The sequence below is a fragment of the Eurosta solidaginis genome, chromosome 3 (genome assembly GCF_040869045.1).
Source record: "Eurosta solidaginis isolate ZX-2024a chromosome 3, ASM4086904v1, whole genome shotgun sequence".
NCBI classification, from domain to species: Eukaryota; Metazoa; Arthropoda; class Insecta; order Diptera; family Tephritidae; genus Eurosta; species Eurosta solidaginis.
The window spans coordinates 33,425,079-33,447,983 of record NC_090321.1 but is presented as its reverse complement, the minus strand read 5'-3'; the positions used below and the strand labels follow the sequence as shown (position 1 = coordinate 33,447,983).

The window sequence follows — 22,905 nt, the reverse complement described above, 5'->3', positions numbered from 1 at the left end:
TAATATATATATTTTTCTTAATTTTACTTTAATTAAATGTATACAATTTCCAGTCGATACTAATACACTGATATTTTCTATTATTTTTTTGCACAAAAATATCACAATTATGATTTTTTCAATATTTCCGCTTATTTGCTGGTGGACGCCATAACTGGCGTTTGTTGCGTCGCTATTTTCAGCTCACTAAATTGTTTAATAGCATTTAATTTTTACAATTTATTCTTTTTATTTTTCGATGTGCAACAACACACTAGTCACGTAATTGAATTTGTTTTATTTTTTATATCGTTTTTCTTTTTTATTTAATTAAAAAATATCTCCACATCCAACAAAAAGTTCACTGAGAAAATGCACAACACAAGATGGATTGTAATTATCGCGTTTGTCAAACTGTCTGGAAAAGTCAAAAACAGGCGAGCATCAGGCGAGCATCAAATGTCAGCCAGCAGTAACGTAACGGTAACGTGATGTTAAACAGAGTCGGTAATGCAGTTCACATTAGCGGCTGATTTAAGGACTAAACTTTCTTAACCGTAATGCCATAGTCGTAACCATACCCATGTACATATCCATCTCCAATGTGATCGATTAATGATGCCTTAACCTAAAAATTTTGAAAATTTCACAAAAATGAAGAAAACGCAAAAAGTTACAAACATAATCCACAAAAAATAAGCCTCTTAGTCAAAACGTATCCAAAACAATAAATAAAATATACAAAAAGTTTGTAAGTTCACCAACTCAAATATTTTTAGGTTAGGGATATGGCGAAAAACCAAAAACCAATTTTTATTTAAGTATTTATTTATTCATCAGTCTACAATTTAAACAATTATACAGACCAAATATACCGACACTTAATTCCAGATGTAATACACGATATAAACAACATAGGCAGTCATCAATTTTAAAGTAATATTTAAACAGTATTGACCAAACGCTTGACAATTTCAATTAAAGACTTAGAAGTAAGCAAAAGATAAAATGTTGTAAATGTGTTAAAATGTACTCATGAAGGAGCTAGTAAATAATAGTTTATGAATTTGACAATAAAGCAAATTAATAGTAGATAAAATATATACAGAATAGAATTTATACAGAATTTCATTACATATGTACATATAAAAATAATGATCACAACGCAATTTTGCAAACAAGTTTCAAGTAACTGGTATTTCAAATTTGAAACAGAGGGTTGAACAGTATATTACGGTTTAGGTTCTTTGCTTCATTTCGAATTACAAATTTAATGTAGTTAAAAGGTATTTTTTAATACCAAGAAACGAGTAGCAGACGTCTAAATTTTTACAGTGTTTATTAAAATCACGACATAAACAGTGAAGTGGTTCGTGCATTTCATAATTCGACCTGCATGTAGCTACAAAAATTGATTGAAAATGTCTAGATGGCCTAATAGGAACGTTAAACTTAATTTCGCCAAGCAAACATGGACTATTTATTGCCCTCTTATTAATTAAACAATAAATAAGACTCCAAGCATCTCCCTGCGGCTCTGCAATGTGGGCAGCTGTATTAGTTTTAACCGGCTGCAATAGGGGGGAAGATTTTTAGAAGAATCCCATGGTAAGTGTTTTAAAAAATTGTTTCTGGACCGATTCCAGCTTGTCAGAATGAACCTGATAACGGGGATTCTAAATTATTGAAGCATATTGCAAAGTAGGTCTGACCAATGATATAAAAAGAGTTTTTGTAACGTATGGGTCATTAAATTCTTTAACCAACGTTTAACGAAAGCCAAAGTACCTTTAGCGCTATTCACGCAAGATTCAATATGAAGTTTAAAATCGAGTTTTGGGTCCATTGTAACGCCTAAATCAATAAAATTAGTGACTTGCTTGATTACATAGTCGCCAATAACATAATCATGTGATTGGAAGGACTTCCTTGTAAAACACATGAACTTACATTTAGTTAGGTTTAGTGACATGGCGTTTACATTACACCAGTCACCAAGACTATTCAGATCAGCCTGAAGACATGCCCTATCCACGGGTGAGCGGATAGGCATTATAAGTTTGACATCATCAGCGTACATCAACGGCTTGCAGCTCTTCAAAACACTAGGAAGGCCATTAATGAACAACAGGAACAAAACCGGACCAAGATGGCTGCCTTGAGGGACACCAGAAGTTACGTTTATGAACCGAGACCAACAATTATTAAATATAACTGTTTGTTTTCTTTCCTTCATATAGGAAGAAACCCAAGATAGAAGCAAAGGAGGAAATCCTAACCGATCAAGTTTGAATAAAAGTATAGAATGAGATACTTTATCAAATGCCTTACTAAAATCAGTATAAATAACATCAAATTCACAATTAGTCTTAAAACTGTTGGATACAAAGGTTGTAAACTCGAGCAAGATGGACACCGTTGATTTACCCTTGCAAAGCCATGTTGTGAAAAGTTCATTAATGAAGATACTCTAAAAGCAATCTGTTTTGTGATAATCAATTCAAATAGCTTAGGAATAGTGTTGAGTTTGGCTATTCCTCTATAATTTATAACACACGTTCTGCTTCCATTTTTATGCAGTGGTATAATGAATGATTCTTTTCACTTCTTGGGGAATATCCCTTGCTTCAGGGACGCATTAAACAAACAGGCTAGAGGTTGATACAAGTATCGAGCACAAGATTTCAGCACTACCGACGGAATTTGATCCGGACCACCAGAGTAAGAAATTTTTAGATTTTCCAGATGAGTTAAAACATCATCAGTACATATATATGGGACTGCATGGGAATCCAGAGGAGGCAATCTGAAAGGATAATTCGATGGCGGGTAATCATAGGTGTTTGAATAATTAGATTCGAAGAAATCCGCAAACATGTTAGCAATTTCGAAGCTATCGTTGGAAATCTGATCATTTAGCTTCATTGTAGAAGGAAACCCTTTTATCTTCCTTTTTGAATTAACAAAGCTGTAAAACGACTTAGGATTTACAAAAATTTGACTTTTTATCCTACTGATATAGTTCCTATAACAAATTCTGTTCAATGTGTTATATTTGTGACGAAAAATTGAGTAGGCGGCATAGTCAGATTGATCCAGAAAGTTTGTAACGTTTGAATGAACGCGTCTTCTGATTTTTCAGGCGTTTCAATTTTTTAGTGCTCCAAGCTGATGAGGATATAGCAGTGGTTTCGGACGTAGATATGCATTTTTTAAATATTCCGTATAATACATTATTAAAACGGAATATACTCCCAACAATATCCCCATCGTATTTTGGCCTTAAAAAATAAAAGTCCGGATTTAACTTTTATTTCCGGACTTTTATTTTTAAAAGTCCGAGTTTAACTAGTTCTATCGGACTCAGGTAATAAAAATCCGAAAATAATTTTTATCTTAATCCAAATATATTAAAAGTCCAAAATTAATAGTTTTGCAAGGAATTCTATTATAAAAGGAATAACCGTTTCCGCCCCTGGAAAAGGGTAGAACATCCTCTGGAATGCAACATCAGAGCTGGTACGAGAAAGCATTAGTCAACCAGCAAAACATAATGATGACCCAATCAATTATTGAGGCCGGAACGCTTTGTCGCTTTAAAGCGAACAAACGCAGAAAAGGCGTTATGGTTTTTAGGTCTTAGAAAGACGCGAGCGCATTTAGTCGTGAATTTGCATCCTTCGGACAGGCGCATGAACATAAAAACAATGTACGCTCATAAGCATTAACCCGGCTGAGTTGGTGGTAGCCACCAGAAAGGCCAAGGCCTTCAAAGCCATAAAAACCAATAAATAAATACTTGGCGAGATTTACCTCTGATAATATTTTTAATTGGAGGGACGGAACCTCCATCTCTTATGCCAACACCGAACGGCAGCTGCAAGTCAGCTGGACTAGGAAGCTTCTAGTATAGCCAAAAGGACGGAGTTATTTTATAACATAGGTCCTGGTTTTTGATAGGGGTTTTCAGTTTGGTAGTTAAAACAAACTTCTGGTAACACTACGGACTCATTCAGTCTATCAAAGGCAGTAACATCTCACCAGTATGCTATTAGTGGATATACTTGGAATTGTTTTTCGGTAAGCAAATAATCAGCACAGCTTCCGCAAAATGCTTAAAATCACCACCATGCTAAACGACAAAGTCTTAAGAACATCGATAAACAACGGGCTCAACAAAAACCCTACCACTGGACAGCGCTCGTGGCCGGACAAAGGCGTTTGACCCTGTCGCTACTCCAAGACATACATGGATCACCCATTCTCCCAAGTCTAAAGTGCTGGATAGCAAATCTTAGTAATAGGCATGCACTTGTGCAGTTCAGGAGCAAAACCCCTAAAACAGGAGTTAAATAGTTCTTGCAACGGGGTTGTTGTTGCAGCAATGCTTCGCCCCATCCAATAGGTGTAACCGATCACAAATTGTCATCAGTATCCTCTAACGGAAGTCCAAGGAAACATGCAGTTTTAACAGGGGTGGACCATAATGAGAGGGGTCTTAGAGGCGTTGGTTTCACATTACAATTGAAGGAATGGTTGGTGTCATGTGGGAACACATTGCAAGCAGGGCATACATTTTGTATGTCGGTGTTGATTGTGGATAGGTAAGAGTTTAACCTGTTACAGTCTCCAGATCGAAGTGAGCTAGAGTGACTCGCGTTTCCCTAGGGAGTGTGCGATCCTCTTCTGCACGTTTAGGGTATTGTTCTTTTAGTATAGGATTCACCGGGAAATTCCTGGCATAGAGGTCCGACGCCTGTTTGTGGAGTTCACTGAGGACCTGCTTGAGTTTTTTCTCTTCATACCGCTGTGTTCTCAGGTGCCGTATTTCCTCATAATGCTTACGGAGATGACTCCTTAAGCATCCGGGGCAGTACTGGCTCATCAATCAGATGTCTGTTGGGATGCCCAGGTTTCTGGGTATTCAACAGGAACAGTTTGGTTAGCATTTCATTTCTCTCACTTATGGGGAGTATTTTCGCCTCATTGCAACGGGATGTTATTCTTCAGCCACATTTGTTTAGTTTACACATATCGTAACTATCTTTCCCACCAGAAGAAGTTACCATAATTTTCCATGAATATGACTGAGCAATATTGGCTGTTTGTTCCTCCATAGACGAGCTAAGCTCCAAATAAACATATCCTTGATCTTTTCAGTATTTTCACCTCACGTGTCTTCCACCGAAAAAGTCTTCTGTTGCCTTTTTTACGACGTGGACGAATGAGATAACACAATAATTATACATCCATATCAATAGCATTAAGCTGCCGTATCAGCCATTCGAGAGCCGTAAGTGTGACTGTGGATAGTAGTTTGTGGCTCAAGACATTCGCAATCCCATTTTCCTTGCCTTGCTTATAGCACTTGAGGGCGCGATAAATATAAAGAAATCGCAAACGTCAGATTTATGTGACAATCGTTCGAGAAGGTTACAGCCATGTCAAAACTGTATATTCAAAACTGTCAAGGATTATCCTCCTATGGCACCTGAATCTCAATGCGAAAAACCTCAATGTGAAATAGCGAACTTAAACGCTGAATAAGCACTTATAAAGCCGGAGATACTTGCAGATAACTGCTTGATGAAACATCGCTTTCTAGGCTTATAAGGGGACATCTCCATTAGTACTATGATGAGATTCGGTACTACAAAGCTTTGCATCGAAGGTAGATGACGCCCGTAACTTTACCCATACACATTCAGTATACATTCATTTTCTTTGGACTATAAGCTGCTGAGCCCTGCTGTATAAAGTTAAAGAGAAAACAAGTAAGGAAGGCTAAGTTCGCGTGTAACCGAACATTACATACTCAGCTGAGAGCTTTGGAGACAAAATAAGGGAAAATCACCATTTAGGAAAATGAACCTAGGGTAACCCCGATAAACGCCGCCGCCGAATGTCAAAAATATCGGGGCGGCGGCGGCGGCGACCGGCGTGTTATCGTATTTTCTACTCGCTTAATACTGTTTTGGGCCATTTATTGTTCATGTCGAAAATTGGTCGGATATTGTCGAAAGTGGTATCAACGGATGCGCATCACTGCCACTTATAAGAAACTAATTGCGAAATTTAACTCTTTCTAACTGTTCAAAAGTTATTTAAAAAAAACAAGTGCTTTCGATGTCAGCTTAACACGGACTTTGCATCGCCCAATTCACCAAGAAGTTATTAAAACAAAACACTAAAAGAAAAGTTATATAATAAATTTATATGCTCACTTTGCATATTTCAAAAAATTAATAATAGGGGGAATCATGTAACCGTATAAATGCCTTATAAAGTGTGTAAACGTATAAATTTATCTAGTGCGTAAACGAACTGTCAAATTTTGTATGAAAAATCATTTACACAATTTGTATAAATTTACGCGCACATTTCATTGTGTAAACGCGGTAAACCCAAAGGAATGCAACCTTGCAGACATTACAGCACGCATTTTCATCAGAAATCTCCAACATTAGCAAGTTATTTACAAGAATATCTTAGTAAAGACGTTTTAGTTTTGATTTTTCACTTAATCTTGGCATTTTTTAATTTGTATAATAATTTAAAAATTTTTGTTTGGCAATAATACATCTGATAAACAATTAAGTTTATCAAGAGTATTACTAGGTGCGTTCATATAACAGCGTGTGTAAATGGATATAATTTTACACCTTATGCTTTCATGAGTCCCCCTAATGAATAATGAAATCAAATAAAATGACCCAAGTCGAACATGTTTTCAAATTGTCCTCAAATTGTTAAAAAAAAAGCAAATTACCCAACAACAGGTGCGGATTAAAAAAAAAAAAATTATATTTCGATTGGCTGAAAGAATAAGCGAAATCAGTGATGCAAAATCCTTTATCCTTAATCCCGATTCTTACCTCATACGTAAGTTGAGGATATATTTACGTATGAGAAGGGTTTGAAAAATCACTTGGGCTTAAATTCAAACATCTGTTGTTTTTTGCGAAACTATACAATAGGGTCTGGAATGTAAATTTTGATTTTCACACTTCATCCTTCAACGCCCAAGTCTCCCGGGTTGGTATTTCCTAAAGTTGGCGGCCCTATCCAAAACTAGTCCCTTGGAGTGAATCACATTGATTATAGTCTATCAACCAAGTTTAAATATAACCTACGCGTTATGACTCCTTTTACAAATGTGAATACGTAGGCACATATATTTACCAGGTGAGGCTTTGTCCTTCGGAAGAAAACTCAAAGCGGTGAAGCAAAAGACCGTGTGTGCTATTACCCTAACGTAGTGGACAGTCGAACTAGACTGAAGCTACGCGGTCATCCAGAATGAGCTCTTATATCATAAGGCCGGAGTTAACATCTTTAAACTTAAAATCGGTCGACTTTAATTCCAAAATATCGTTTTGATTTAACGAAGACTATTGAAACCAATGTTGTGAACACAAACGTCTGCAAACTTTGGTATACATTTTAAAAATTGTATCCAGGGTCCTTGTAAAATTTTAGTTATGTAAATCCGCCGAGGATTATACGATTTTCACCCATGATTTACGCAATGACATCCACTTAGACTGCTTATGATTTCGAGGGCGGCATCCTTGGCCGAATAGTCACTCCCTAACGTTTCAAGGTGTTTCTCTGGTGTAGCTCGGCAGCATAGCGCGACAAAAACATCCGTTAGAAAGTCTCTGGAGCTACACATAGAGCTTCTAGGAAAGTGACGTCGACGAAGGTACATATGAGTTCGAAGTCGCCGTCGTATAGCTTCTTTGCTGGCATATGGTGTGAGGTTCAGGAGGTGTGGTAGCGACTGATGGTCGGGATTGCTACTTTTCGCACATCGGGAATTGTAGCTCTTAAAAACAGCCGAAAAAACACCCTGTGCCACGAGTCATGAGTATTAATAGACCATTAATAGCAACCGTAAGTCGCCTTTTTGCGTAAACGCCAAAGAGTTACAAATGATCTAAAGAAACTGTGTTCACCACGATTATTAGGAGTTAACCCCAGGTGAAAGTACGCTTTGCAGGAGATATACAGACAAAAGTGTGACCATTTTATGTATCTCTATTTCTGTTCAGTAGACGAAGCAGTGCCAATTTCAAAAACCGGGGTAAGGTTCGAAGCCTCTCTGGAGTAAGTGAACGAGGGACAATCCCTCCACAAGGAGCTACTCCTGAAAATATTTGAACGATCTGTGAGATTTTGAGGCACAAACCCCGAATCTTTCAGAAATGGCCAAAACGTTGATTTCCTTAAATACATACAAAGAAAACCTTTCCTAATATAATTTTTTAAATAGAAAAATTAAGCTTTTTAAAAAAAGAACACCGGCGTACGCCGGCGCGCCGCCCACACCGCCGCCGCCGGTATATAATAGAGCCTACGCCGCCGCCGCCGATAAAGTGATCGGCATAAACCTCTAGTTTGTACGATATGGGTATCAAATGAAAGGTATTAATAAGTACTTTAAAAGGGATAGGGCCTTAGTTCTATAGGTGGACGCATTTTCGAGATACCGCCATAAAGGTGGACCATGGGTGACTCTGGAATGTGTTTGTACGATATGGGTATCCAACTAAAAGTATTAATGAGGGGTTTAAAAGGGAGTGGCCCTGAGTTGTATATGTAAGGGCGTTTTCGAGATATCGACCAAAATGTGGACCAGAATATCATCTGTCGGGTACCGCTAATTTATTTATATATGTAATACCACAAACAGTATTCCTGCCATGATTCCATGGGCTTTTGATATCGCCCTGCAGAACTTTTTCATTTTCTTCCACTTAATATAGTTAGGTTAGGTTGGGTTGCAAGGGCTGAGCTGGACACTATGGTAACAGCTCACTACTTAGGCCAACAATGGGCCCATTTTAATACCCTATACGGTCTCAAAGAGGACCCCTGCCCTGCCTAAAGCGGGTCTAGCCAGCTCGTGGAAATTATAAATTTTGCTAGAGCCTTTACTTCATAGCTAGAGACCTCAGCGAGGTCATGAAGAGAAGGTTTACCAAGGATGGTCAACCTACGCCTATTAAGCGCTGGACAATGACAGAGAAGGTGCTGGACACTCTCTTCCTCTTCTGTACATCTGCAGCTGCGACAATAGTCGAAGGTCGTTACCCCATTCTAGCACCATGTGTGGCTATTGAGCAATGCCCTGTTAGAACCCTTATCAGGGACGATAGAACTGATTTGTTTAAAATCAGAAGCGTTTCTGTGCGCCCCTTGTCATATGAGGGCCAGGTTTGCCTGTATGTCTCACACGATGATATGGCTGACCATAGTCCATTTGCAATTCTTATAGTGCTTGTGTTCACACGAAGCGTGAAAGTGGCCATGGGTATACCTACCGAATCATTTCCCGGAAGGATATGGTCGGTAGTGCCTCTTCTGGACAGCTCGTCTGCTCTGCAATTGCCTTCAATATCCCTGTGCCCAGATACCTATATAAAGCTGATACTGAAGTGCTGAGCCATCTCGTTAAAAGATCTGCGGCATTCAGTGACCGACTTTGCGTTGTCGAAGAATGAGATCAGGGCCTATTATGCGGCCTGGCTGTCTGAAAAAAAAAACACCCGTTTACCATCCTTAGGCATAGACCCGAGATGGTTCACAGCCCTGTGTGTTGCCAGCATTTCCGCTTGGTAAACACTACAGTGATCTGGTAGGCAAAGAAACCTCTAGACCCGGATCCGGCGAAAAGAGGCCTGTTCCCACCTTCCCGTCAAGCTTAGAACCATCCGTGAATATGTTGATGGCACCCGGTATCGTATGTTGTCTGGTGTTCCAGTCCTGTCTCGATGGTATATTTATACTACAGTTTTTAACGAAGACGTTCTTTGGCGTGCAGTAGTCAGTGCGCACCGGTATTGGGACTGGGGCGTTCGTGCCCAGGATTGTTGCGTGTCCACTGGATCTATTTGACCAGAGACCTGTTTCCCTTATGCGTAGAGCGGCGATGACCGCTTTTTCCTTCGCCACCAGGTCAAGAGGTGGAAGGTATAGCATTGTGTTGAGTGCTTCAGATGGAGTGGAGCCGAGAGCTCCGGTGATGCAGAGCTCCGAGCTCCGTTGCACATTTTGAAGCGTTTTAAGATAGGTAGTTTTAGCTAGTGCAGGCCACCAGACCAAGGCACCATAAAGAAGAATCGGGCGCACAATAGCTGTATAAATCCAGTAGGTCACCTTAGGGGAGAATCCCAAGAGGTATCAATTGCCCTGTTGCAGGTGAACAGCGCTGCTGCTGCCTTCTTGCATCGCTCACCTATATGGTAACTCCATAATAGCTTCCTATCCAGAACACAAATACTTGATTTGATCGCCAAACGCTAAAAACGTACCCCCAATTCTTGGCGGTGTTAGATTTGGTACTTTGTACCTCCTCGTCAAGAGGACAAGCTCGGTTTTTTCCGGGTTGACTTCCAAACCTGTGGCTGTGGCCGAGTGCGAAATTTTGGATAGTGCCCCTTCCATTAGGTTGCAAAGAGTTTGCGGAAATTTCCCCCGCGTGGTGACGCAGATGTCATCTGCATACGCGATCACTTGGTAACCTTCTGATTCCATGAGGCGTAGTAGTTGGTTGACGGTAACCACCCAAAGTAGCGGAGAGAAAACACCTCCCTGCGGTGTGCCTCTGCCGACCGGTCTTCGGGTCACGCATCCACCTAGCTCAGTTTTAATCTGCCTACGCGTAAGCAGGTTTTATATAAACTCCACCAGGCCCGCGTCCACCCCCAGATCGGTAATCGCCGAGGTGATGGCCTCCGGGAGAACGTTGTTGAAGGCACCCGCTATATCTAGAAATGCCATCAATGTGTATTCCTTGGGGTCTAGTTACCTTTCGATAACGGATACCAGTGAGTGCAAGGCCGTGTCAGTTGACCTGCTCTTAGTATAGGCATGCTGAGCTTGCGAAAGAAGCGACGGCTCAATCCTCCTCCTGATGTAGTCCTCTAGGAGTCTTTCGAGTGCTTTAAGCAGAAAAGAAGATAAGCTTATTGGCCTATAATCATTTGGTTTAGAGTGGGAGGGTTTCTCTGCCTTGGGGATAAAGACCACGTTCACTTCCCTCCACGATACTGGTACGTAATTGAGCCTAAGACAACCTATAAACATCCCTTTAATCCGGGGCCTCATAAACTCGGCAGTATACTGTAGCTGAGTCGGAAAAATTCCATCCGGCCCGGCGATTTATAGGGCTTGAAGGTCTGTAAAGCCCAATCTATCCTTTTATCATCTGTGATTTCGCTTATCAGCTTGAAAACACGCCCGCACTTGCTGAGAAGTGCGTATCCATTAGCAAGTTTATGGTTTCAGCGCTGGAGTCCGTCCAGTGCCCATCCGGCTTTTTTGGACGTAACTTAGCTGAGTTGGAGATTTCAATAGCACCTTCCTTAACCGGGTAGCCACGGATGTGGATTCAATCCTGCCGCAGAAATCCTGCCAGGAGGATCGCTTTCCATTTCGGATTGCTTTTTTATATATATTTATTTTCGCTTTATAAGCAGCCCATGAGGATTCATGTCCATCATGCTTTGATTTATTAAAGGCCGCCCTACATGACTTCCTAAGCTTATCAAAATCGGACGACCACCATGGTGGTTTGTGAGTTTCCCAAGCCTTTTTAGTCGGGTAAGCCCTATCTAAAGCATTCCTGAATTTTTGACTGAAATTGTTTACAAACACTTCTAGCTCCTCCTCGCTTTCTGGGCCTCTTCAGATAGGTTTTTACCTATTATCTTAAGCTTATATATCTATGGTCAGAAAAGGAGTGCTCCTTTAGAACTCTCCATGAAACAATCAGATCACTGAAATAGTCTGTGACCAGGGTTATGTCAAGGACCTCTTCGCGGTTCCTCGTGATGAAAGTGGGATCGTTTCCCCTATTACATATACTTAATATGGTAGGTGTCACACATTTTACAAAGTTGTTTCCAAAGTTATATTTTGCGTCAAAAACCAATCCAGTCACCATGTTTCATCCCTTTTTTCGTATTTTGTATAGAATTATGGATAGATAAAGTGAGTTCAGATAAGTACGTGAATTAAGTTTAGTAAGGATATATCGAGAGAATGGACAGACTGTCGACTGTGTATAAAAACTGGGCGTGACTTCGCCCAGTTTCGCCCATTTTCACAGAAAACAGTTACCGGCATAGAAGCTATGCCCTTACCAAATTTCACAAGGATTGGTAAATTTTTGTCCGACTTATGGCATTAAAAGTATTCTAGACAAATTAAATGAAAAAGGGCGGAGCCACGCCCATTTTGAAATTTTCTTTTATTTTTGTATTTTGTTGCACCATATCATTACTGGATTTGAATGTTGACATAATTTATTTATATACTGTAAATATATTAAATTTTTTGTTAAAATTTGACTTAAAAAAAAATTTTTTTAAGTGGGCGTGTTCGTCATCCGTTTTTTCTAATTTTTATTTAGCACACATATAGTAATAGGAGTAACGTTCCTGCCAAATTTCATTATGATATCTTCAACGAATGACAAATTACAGCTTGCAATAATTTTTACATTACCTTCTTTTAAAAGTGGGCGGTGCTACGCCCATTGTACAAAATTTTATTAATTTTGAATTCTGCGTCATAAGATCAACCCACCTAACAAGTTTCATCGCTTTATCCGTCTTTGGTAATAAATTATCGCACTTTTTCGGTTTTTCGAAATTTTCGATATTGAAAAAGTGGGCGTGGTTATAGTCCGATTTCATTCATTTTAAATATTGATCTGAGATGAGTGCCCAGGAACTTACATACCAAATTTCATTAAGATACCTCAAAAGTTACTCAAGTTATCTGGTTTACGGGCGGACGGATGGACAGACGGACATGGCTAAATGAATTTCTTTTTTCGCCCAGATCACATTGATATATATTTATCTCGATTAGTTTATGCCGTTACGGGGTGCCGTCATGCGAACAAAATTAATATACTCTGTGAGATCTGCTCAGCTGAGTATAAAAAGTTATACAATTCTAAAAAGAAAAGAAGTGAGCCCACGCCAAATTTTTACATTTTTGAACAAAATAAATAAAATATATTAGAATTAGTCAACTTTCGAACTTGGAAGCTAACTTTGAAAAGCGTGGAAATTGCTTTTTTGCTTATAGATCAAATTCTTCAAAAAAGTTGTTTTGGTCCAATACTCAGCATAGCATACAGTGTATCGAATTCAGAAATTAGTGGACAAACACCGTCTCCATCCTACACGAACACACACATTATATGGATGATTTATATTCTACACCAATCGGCTCGTCAAACATTATTGAAACAAGAGTTGAAAAGCAAACTGTCTTCTTATGATAAACTACCAAGGACAGGGCAACCCGATTCTGCTAAAATGAGCGAAGAAAAACCAGAAAATTTGTATTTTACACATTTATTTTCATTTTATTACATGTATAGAATAGGTATGTACATAGTAGAGTTCTTGTTTGACCAATCAATCAGTGGGATAACCCAATAGCGGGAGTTATTATTTTAGAAAGTAAGCGTAAGTCATTGATGAACTACTCGTTCATAGGTGCCTAGCAAACAAATGCGATTATTCTAATTTTTTCATTCGATTTTCAAGTTCACTTGTCGAATTACCACATAATCGATTGTATGCAAGAGCTCTACTACTTAGGTGTGCATATTGTTTTTGGGTTAGATACAACGATACTATATATGGGTATGTACTACATACATATTTTCATACATATGTAGTTACTGGTTTGTTTAGTTAATAATTTTATTTTTTTTTATATAATTTTTATTTTTATTTTGAAGCCTTGTCTTATGTTGAATGAACATTGAAAATTTGAAACCCCTATTTGTCTTCAAAAAAAAAAAAATATATATATATATTTTTATATACATTAGCGAAAATTTATTGATAGATGGGTAAAAAAAATTTCACAAAACGAAAAAAAAATTTAAAGAAAATGAGAAAATTTTTTAATAAATTCGTATGCTGAAATGAGAAAACGGTCAAAAATTTTTCAATTTCACTTCGTTTTAAGTAAAATTATTTAAATGTATTCTTGAATTGCTGGTGCCATGTTCGAATTAGACTTGTAAAATGAGCCAATCTGAGTTCATGGATGCAGCATATATTTTGGAAACAGTTCCAATTGATTCCACAACTCTATGTAGTATATTTCATTTTGCGATAGTTCAAACAAATACTTGAATTCCACATTCTCATTTGAATTTAGTTTCTGAAAACAGGTTCAAATCAGAATGCTCAGTCAACATAAATCAATTGCTCAGTAATGTTCTATAATAAATATATTTATGCAAGTATAAGTAGGTTTTCATCTTTTTGAATAGTAACCAAACAAACACTGAAAACAAAAGTCTCAAATGTTTGAGAAAAACATTGATTCTAAGTTTGATATTCAACATTATCATTTGAAACAAAATATTTTCTCGACTTTTTCTCAAACGCCGATCTTCAACTTGAGAATAGTTTGAGACATACTTGAAAAATTTTTTTTCTTAAATGTTTGAGAAAACATCAATACTCAGTTTGATATTCAGCATTATTAATTATTTGAAGCTAAATATTCTCTCAACTTTTTCGCAAACGTTGTCTTCAACTTGAGAATGGTTTGAGATAAACTTGCATTTTGTTCCATTCTGGTATCGACATAATGGAATATTTTCGTGATGTGAATACTTTTTGCGCCAATGTGTCTAAATTTTAAAGTACATAATAAGTGTTTATGAAATCCAAAAATAAAATAAAACATAGTACAACATGCTTACTTTACATCAATGCTATCGATAGTGTCGACGATAATTCGTCGATCTCTAATTTGCATACTTTAGCTGGAAATGTAAGCAAGCGATTTTATTGGGTGAAGTTGGACATAAAGTGAAACAATAAGGAAGTATCTATACATTTTAATAATATTAAGTGATATTCTACTACATTATGCATAAATCTAAACGAGTTAAAAGTGAAGTGAGGCAAATAATAAATATGCTTACCGAAAGTGGCACAACAGTGGATTCCATTTCGTTCCGCTTTATTCTCGTTTGAGAAAGAGTTGAGAATCCAAAAATTCTCAATTTGAAAATAAAAAAAATCCATATTAAAAATGCGCTTTTTAGCTTGAGAATGCTATCAACGGTTGTTTGAAATGCATTTGAAAACTAACGTTTGAAATGTGAGAAATGGACATATTCTCAAATGTATCTCAAACTGAGAATTGACAAAAATGTTTTTTGGGAAGTGTTTTTTTTTTATTTAAATGGTAAAATAGTTTAGTTTTACTTATTTTTCGTTTTGTTTTTTCGAAAGTTTTTATTGTGAAGAACTGCTTTTTTTTGCTAGTATTTCATATTCTCCGGTTGAATACATAAATAATCGATTAATTTAAAAAAAAAGTTTCATTTGATAGTAGCAATGTAGTAGTTTTTGGGTAGCTCATTACGCTGATAACACAGCCCCACAGAAAAAAAGTGGGATGTACAACGGAGGAGACATGTCAATTCTTATGGATTTTTGGTCGCTGAACACGAATCCGTTGTCAGAATTCAAAAGTTAGCTCTTGTTATTTTTTTCTGTGGTGCGGTGTAATCAGTGGTGTCAAAAATGGCTGTCTAATAAATATTTATGCCATAAATTCAAAAAATTTTGGTTTGATAAACGTATTAAATTACTTATTGGCCTACAACTCTAATTCCGCCAACTATTGGATTCCATGATACCTCTGAATATCGGTTGGGTATATAAATTGATTAAGGGAGTTCAGGATTTTGTACAAATAGTCCAGCACCATTGCATTGCAAACTAGTGTGGCATATTTTTTACAATACATATGTAAATATGCATTTGCTACGTCATGAAAAATAAGCAACATCAAAAATCGTAGTTTATATTTTCAATATTGAATAGCAAATCAACAACTGTCGAAACAAAAAAAAAAAGCAAAGAAAAATTTAAAATTAAAAAAAAAATGTTCACGATTCGTTTGCTATAGCAAAGTTTCCAACATCAAATACACAAAAATCTGAACTCCATTATAGTTTATTTTTTGAACACTGAACTGCAAATCAGCAACTGTAAATTCAAAACATAATTTGCAAAGAAAAATTTAAAAATGGAAAAGGTTGTTCACGGCCAACAAAATACACTGATATGAATTTGCTATGCCATTGCAAAAACGCATCAAAAAAAAAAAAACTTAATTTTTTCAATATTGAATAGCAAATCATCAACTGTCAAAACGAAACAAAAAGTGCAAATTAAAAATTTATTAATGAAAAAAGTTACTCACGGTCCGTAGTTTATATTTGCTATTGCAACGTTGCCAATATCCAATGCACAAAACTCTGCGCTGCCTTATAAAGGGAGTTCAGAATTTTGTGTATTTCATGTAGCAAATATAAGCAACGGAACATGAGTAACTTTTTTCATTAATAAATTTTTAATTTGCACTTTTTGTTTCGTTTTGACAGTTGATGACTTGCTATTCAATATTGAAAAAAGTAAATATTTTTTTTATATTTTTTGATGTTGCGTTTTTGCAATGGCATAGCAAATTCATAGCAGTGTATTTTGTTGGTGTACTGTAAAAAATATGCTACGTTAGTTTGCAATGCAATGATGTTAGAACATTTGCACACAATTCTGAACTCCCTTATATTTCGTTTGCGTTTATTTTTACATGTTTCACTTTTATAATTTATTTAGTTTATTTATTAGTTACAAGTGTATTAGATAAAATAACAAATAATAAACTATACTTCTAAATAACTTTGTTATATATATATAATAATCAGAAAAAAAAGTTTATTAATGAACAAAATAAAATATGTATATATCTTCATATGCTTACAAAAATCACGCATATATGCCGAAGAATTTCATTTTCGTTTAATAATTGAAGTTATATTAAAACAAATAAAAATAAACAAAATTTCGTTTTTAGAATTCAACGCTTAAAAATTAAAAAATCAAAAGCTTACAAACTAAACTTAACAAGAAATGAGTGGAAATACAAAGCATTTGGTGTATGAAAATTAATGCACGGAATGTGATTTACGCGCTTAAACGAATTTTGAAATTAAAAATTAAAAAAAAAGAAATGTGTTTTTTCGATTCTCTTTAAACTCAGCATATGGATGCAACTATTTATAACGATTAATGACGATGTTATAAAATAACGATAACATTACCATTTGCTGAGAAATCAAATTTATTATGATTAGTAAAAAAAAGTTTTTTAATTACCACCTTCGTTTTTTTTTTTTTGTAGCGAAAGCGCTACTCATATATACTTTCATTACTCGCACATATTCTTAAAATAATTGTTAATTGTTTAGTTTTCAGTAAGTCTTTATTAATCGAAATCTTCGAAATCAAAAAAAAAAAAAATAAAAATATACTTAGTCACTTACTAATCTAATTCTTAAGTCTAGAAAAAAATAATAGTCGATGAAGAGAGAACACCGCCTTTCTTACATTTATTTGCTTTTAGCAGCATCAATATCTACTTCTTTAATCGCGCGCTCTTCTTGCAATAATATTTCATGTATATAAACATCTTCATCAGTAGTGACATCAATCAATTCCAAATCGAGTATTGGTGTACTGCATGAAGTATCTAACTTATCATATGTAATACGTTTTATAGATGCTACAAATTTTTGTCCAACTGTAAGTTGACGGAAGCGTAAACAATCTTCCAAACTCCAATCACAATGCGCCGCAATAATGCCTTTCAAAATTAAAAAAAAAAAACTACATATTAATCTTAAAATTTAAGCAATTCTTGTGTATTCGTATATTTGTATGTTTGTATAGCCGAACGATCTCGGGAACAGCTCAACCGATTTAAATATTTGGCACAGAGATAATGTATCACCTTCTAAGACTTTCTACATAGGTGTTGCCACTCAGAATGTTGCCACCTATTCGAAGTTAAAAAAAATTGCATTGGATACGCCGATATGGGTATCAAACGAAAGGTATTTCACTCCGCATTACAATAGGGACATTTTTGAGTAGGATTGCCATTGTATATTTGTATATGTATATATTTGTTTATTCGTATATTTGTATGTTTGTATAGCCGGACGATCTCGGGAACGGCTCAACCGATTTAAATGAAATTTGGCACAGAGGTAATGTATCACCTTCTAAGACTTTCTGCCTACGTGTTGCCACTCAGAATGTTTCACAAGGTTGCCACCTATTCGAAATAAAAAAAATTGCATGAGATATGCCGACATGGGTATCAACCGAAAGGTATTTCACTCCGCCTTACAATAGGGACATTTTTGAGTAGGGTTTCCATTTAGGGTTGCCACCTATTCGAAATTAAAAAAAATTGCATGAGATATGCCGATATGGGTATCAAACGAAAGGTATTTCACTCCGCATTACAATAGGGACATTTTTAGTAGGGTTGCAATTTAGGTTTGCCACCTATTCTAAATTAAAAACTACATATTAATAAAAATATTAAATAATTAATTTATGCTCACGCATTACTTACCATGCAATTTAGCTTGTATCGACATTTTTGGCAATTGACGATATTTGGCTGGTAATATTTTTAATTGATCACTGCGTAAAACAGCTATATCACCGAAATCACAGAAACAAACATGTATCATATCACCATTATAAGTGTCTACAACAACAACGCTGAGTGTGTAAAAGAGTGGGAATATGAGTACAAAAATATATATTTAAATAATTTGTAGTTTTCTTTCGCTTACTTACCGATGATAGAAACCATCAGCATTTTTGGCCGCATAGGCTTGTCCGATATCCACCATATCAGCCGGTATAAATTCATCATTATTTTCACAATATTCCTGTAACTCCTTCATAAGTTCACGAAGGCGAGGATAGTCTTTATATGGTTGTATCTAAAAAAAATGATTTCAATTGATAAATTATGTAGGTTATGTTAGATTAAACTGGCCGATCCGTGAGGACCTCATATAGACTGAATGAGTTCAAAGTGTAACCAAAAGTTTGTTTTAACAACAAACTAAAAACCCCTATCAAAAACCAGGACCTATGTCAAAAAAATAACTCCGTACTCTAGGCAAATGACAGCTTTCTAGAACTTTTCCAACTTAGTGTTTCTAGAGGTCGCGAGCACAAAACGTGCTCGTTGTTGTTGTTTTTTTAGCGCTAAGATTACTTCCCGAAGGCTTTGGGGAGTGTTATCGACGTGATGGTCCTTTGCCGGATACAGATCCGGAACGCTCCGGTAACACAGCACCATTAAGGTGCTAGCCCGACCATCTCGGGAACGTTTTATATGGCCACATTAAACCTTCAGGCCATACCTCCCGCCCACCCCCAAGTTCCATGAGGAGCTTGGGGTCGCCAGAGCCTCGTCTGTTAGTGAAACAGGATTCGCTGCGGATAGGTGAGGTTTACAATTGGATTTGGTGAAGCTATATATTGCGCTGGCAACCTGAGGGGTTGCGCTACACAGCTCTTGAATCTGGTATTTTAGTCGCCTCTTACGACAGGCATACCTAACGCGGGTATATTCTAACCCCGTAACTCGCTGGGGCTCACAAAACGTGCTCGATCGTTTCCTCATCAACCCGCACCTCCTACATCTGCTATCACTACCCAAGCTTTATTTAAAAGCATGTAAATTATGTTAAGAAAATAGCAAACAAAAACGAAGAATTGTGTTGGTGTTTTTTTAAAGGAAAAAATACGTGTTGGCCTTCCAAAATTTTTGAAGCCCAATTTTTGTAAAAAATTTTTATTCACAAAAATTTTATGACGGATATTAATTCGAATACACCTCTTTACGAAACGTGAGTTATATTCTTTTGTCCAATATCTTCATTACTCCGCTTTTCCTACAATTGACACATCAAATGATATAGAATTGAAATATCTTTCGAAATGCTACGTTTTAAAGTTGTTGTTGTAGCAGTGCTTCGCCCCATCCAATAGGTGTGATCCCGATCATAAATTGTTATCAATATCTTCTAACAGGAGCCCAAGGAAACTTGCTATTTCAACAGGGGTGGACCACAACGACAGGGGTGTTGGAGGCGTCGGTTCCACAATACAGTTGAAGAGATGGTTGGTGTCATGTGGGGACGCGCTTCCCAAGGCAGTCGGTTCTCGCTTCCCAAGGCAGTCGGTTCCGCTTTCCAAGGCAGTCGGTTCTATATACCGGAGCGACTCTGGATTTTTCCCGACCAAGGACTGTCATTTCAGTGTAACCCCATTTAATCTGTTGTGTCCCTCCCACACGTTTTAAAGTAGTTTAAAACAGTGAATAAACATATTTTACAAGCTGCACTCAAATGGAACGCGGCCGCATGTGAAAATAAAATTTTCGTATTTACCACGGCAGACTTAGAGTTGATTCCTCCTAGACTTTGTTGGGGATGAATTCAATTGACAGCAGGGCGTGAACGTTCAAAAAGCGGAGATTTCAGAACTCACCACACCTCCACGTTCACGTTCACAAAGAGGTGTATGGAGCGCTTAGATCTGTATCTCAATGCGTATCGAGGCGAGGCTCTGAAGATCTCAAGCTCATTATGGAACTAGGTGGTGGGGGCGGCCTAGAAGGTATAATGTGGTCATATTAAATCGTTCCCGAGATGTCAGGCTTGTACCTTAGGTTAGGTTAGATTAAAGTGGCTGCCTCCGCTGTCCGAGCGGAGACTCACGTAGGCCGTTGTGCTACCACGCGGGGGGCCCTATTTCCTGTTAACCTACTTTCGAAGATGAAGAAAGTTTAGACCCCAGTGAGGCTAAACCAGAGCGTTTGCCTAATGAAACGCAAGATGCCGTTTGAGTTTAGAGATTCAAGCTCCGCAAGGCACCCAAAAGAGTGTCTGTGGAGGCAATGATACCTGGTTTTTGACAGTGCGGGACAGTTGCACAGATAGTGCTCAACGCTTTCTATCTCCTCCTCGCCCTACAGCTGCGACAGAAGTCATTTGTCTGCAGGCCCATATAGGCACCGTGAGTGTAAGAAGGCCCACTAGTGGGCTTATAGAGATACGGTTTAACAATATCACCGATCGCGATCTCTTTTCATCCAGCTTAGGCCAGATTTGCTTGGATATACTACATGTAGGCTCCTTGGCCCATCTGGCGTTTGCCTGATCCGTGAAAAGAGATCACAGGTAGTATTTGCAAGTGTTTAGAGGAGGGCTGGCCCAACCAGCGGAGGTTATTGTTTGCAGGTTGGTGCCTTCCCTAGCTAGCTCATCCGCGGTGCAGTTTCCTGAGATGTCACAGTGGCCTGCAATCCATATTATGCTTAGGTTGCAATTTTCAGCTAGTTTGTTGAGGGTTTCTCTGCACTTCAATGCCACTAGTGACGAGGTGTTACTGCATTGCAGGGATTTTATGGCAGCTAGGCTGTCAGGGAAAATTGAAATAGAATTGGTCACCTGCAGGTTAGCAAGATAGAGGGCTGCTTTCCAGATAGCTATGAGTTCAGCGTGAAAAACACTGCAGTGATCGGGTAAACGAAAGCTCTCGCTTAGATTGAGCTTCTCCGAGAATATTCCGCTGCCGACTATGTTGTTTAGTTTAGAGCCATCTGTAAAAACGGAGATTTCGTGTGATCCCGGCTCCACGCCGTTTGCCCACTCATTCCTCTTTGGGATTCTTGTGGAAAATTTGTTGTCCCAGCAAGGGGACGATGTTGTATGGTCCAATTTCAAGAAGATTTCGGGGACTTGCTTCAGGATCCGGGTGTGACCAAACTTGCAGTCCCTCCATGGTTCGATAGCGTCGAGCCTTGCCGCGTTACTGGAGGCACAGTATCTACCATATAGATCAGTTGGGAGAAGGAATAATATGGTTTCAAGAGCTTTGGTGGGAGTGGAGGGAAGGGCGCCGCTGGTAAGCATTGCCGCCATCCTCTGCACTCTCGTTACTTTGCTCTTGTTAGCTTCGATATCGAGTGCCGTCCACCATACGGTGACGGCGTAGAAGAGTATGGGTATGTTGGTATACCTTATTAACGATGAGCTGCCCAGCTCAGAGATAATAATTCTCTTGTTTAGAAGGAGCTCGACGAATTTCGCAAGAGGCTTGTACCTTACTGGTGCGTGGCAAAGACCATCAACATCGATAACACTCCCCAAAACCTTCGGGAAGAATCTATCGCAACAACAACATAACAAGTTGTCATCTCTTAGCTGCTTTAAAATTATGATTACACTATTCTTAAGAGATAACTTATTAGCAAAACACCAGCACAGCCGCGTATTTTACATTCAGTTTCAACCGAACTACATTGCTTACGTATTTTTTTTTTAAATACTATTCTGAATAATCGAATTCTGCAAACTACTTTTTTTATAAAACATACCGCAAAATTGGAAGGATTTGACACCATAGTAACGCGGACTTCCAAAAAGTCATTTGGATCATGAGGTATCGCATCATAGTTCTGCAATTTTGGCATTTCAGCAACTTTTTGTGGTGAATTTGGCACTGAAGTAGTGATGGTTAAACCACGCGTCATTTCTACAAACGTTTGTTTGGTTGTGGGCAAATTCAAACTGCTGTTACTGCTATTATTAGTAAGACCATATTTCTTACCATTGCTTGGTACATCATCATCGTCACCATTCGAAGCAGTAGAACTGAAATAAAAAATAGATTTTATAATTATTTCGAATTTCAATTAAAACAAGTAAGGAAGTTTAAGTTCGGGTGTAACCGAACATTATATACTCAGCTGAGAGCTTTGGAGACAAAATAAGGGAAAATCACCATGTAGGAAAATGAACCTACGGTAACCCTGGAATTTGTTTGTTTGACATGGGCATCCAATGGAAGTTATGAAAGAGTATTTTAAAAGGGAGTGGGCCATAGTTCTATAGGTGGACGCCATTTCGGGATATCGCCATAAAGGTGGACCAGGGGTGACTCTCGAATGTGTTTGTACAATATGGGTATCAAATTAAAGGTA

General features: G+C 37.7%; 1 protein-coding gene across 2 annotated transcripts in view; it reads right to left on the bottom strand.

Annotated features, from left to right (window-relative positions):
* Window positions 1–13,339: 13,339 nt before the first annotated feature.
* The window catches only part of tapas, a 124,997-nt gene continuing 115,431 nt past the window's right edge, over window positions 13,340–22,905 (bottom strand). For both annotated transcript variants that reach the window (XM_067771365.1, XM_067771364.1), the window contains exons 8-11: window positions 22,300–22,576; window positions 18,699–18,847; window positions 18,469–18,620; window positions 13,340–17,688 (exon numbers count right to left, since the gene is read on the bottom strand). In XM_067771365.1, coding sequence (XP_067627466.1) covers window positions 17,435–17,688; window positions 18,469–18,620; window positions 18,699–18,847; window positions 22,300–22,576 — 832 coding nt within the window. In that variant the 3' untranslated portion in view covers window positions 13,340–17,434. The remainder of the gene's footprint in view (window positions 17,689–18,468; window positions 18,621–18,698; window positions 18,848–22,299; window positions 22,577–22,905) is intronic.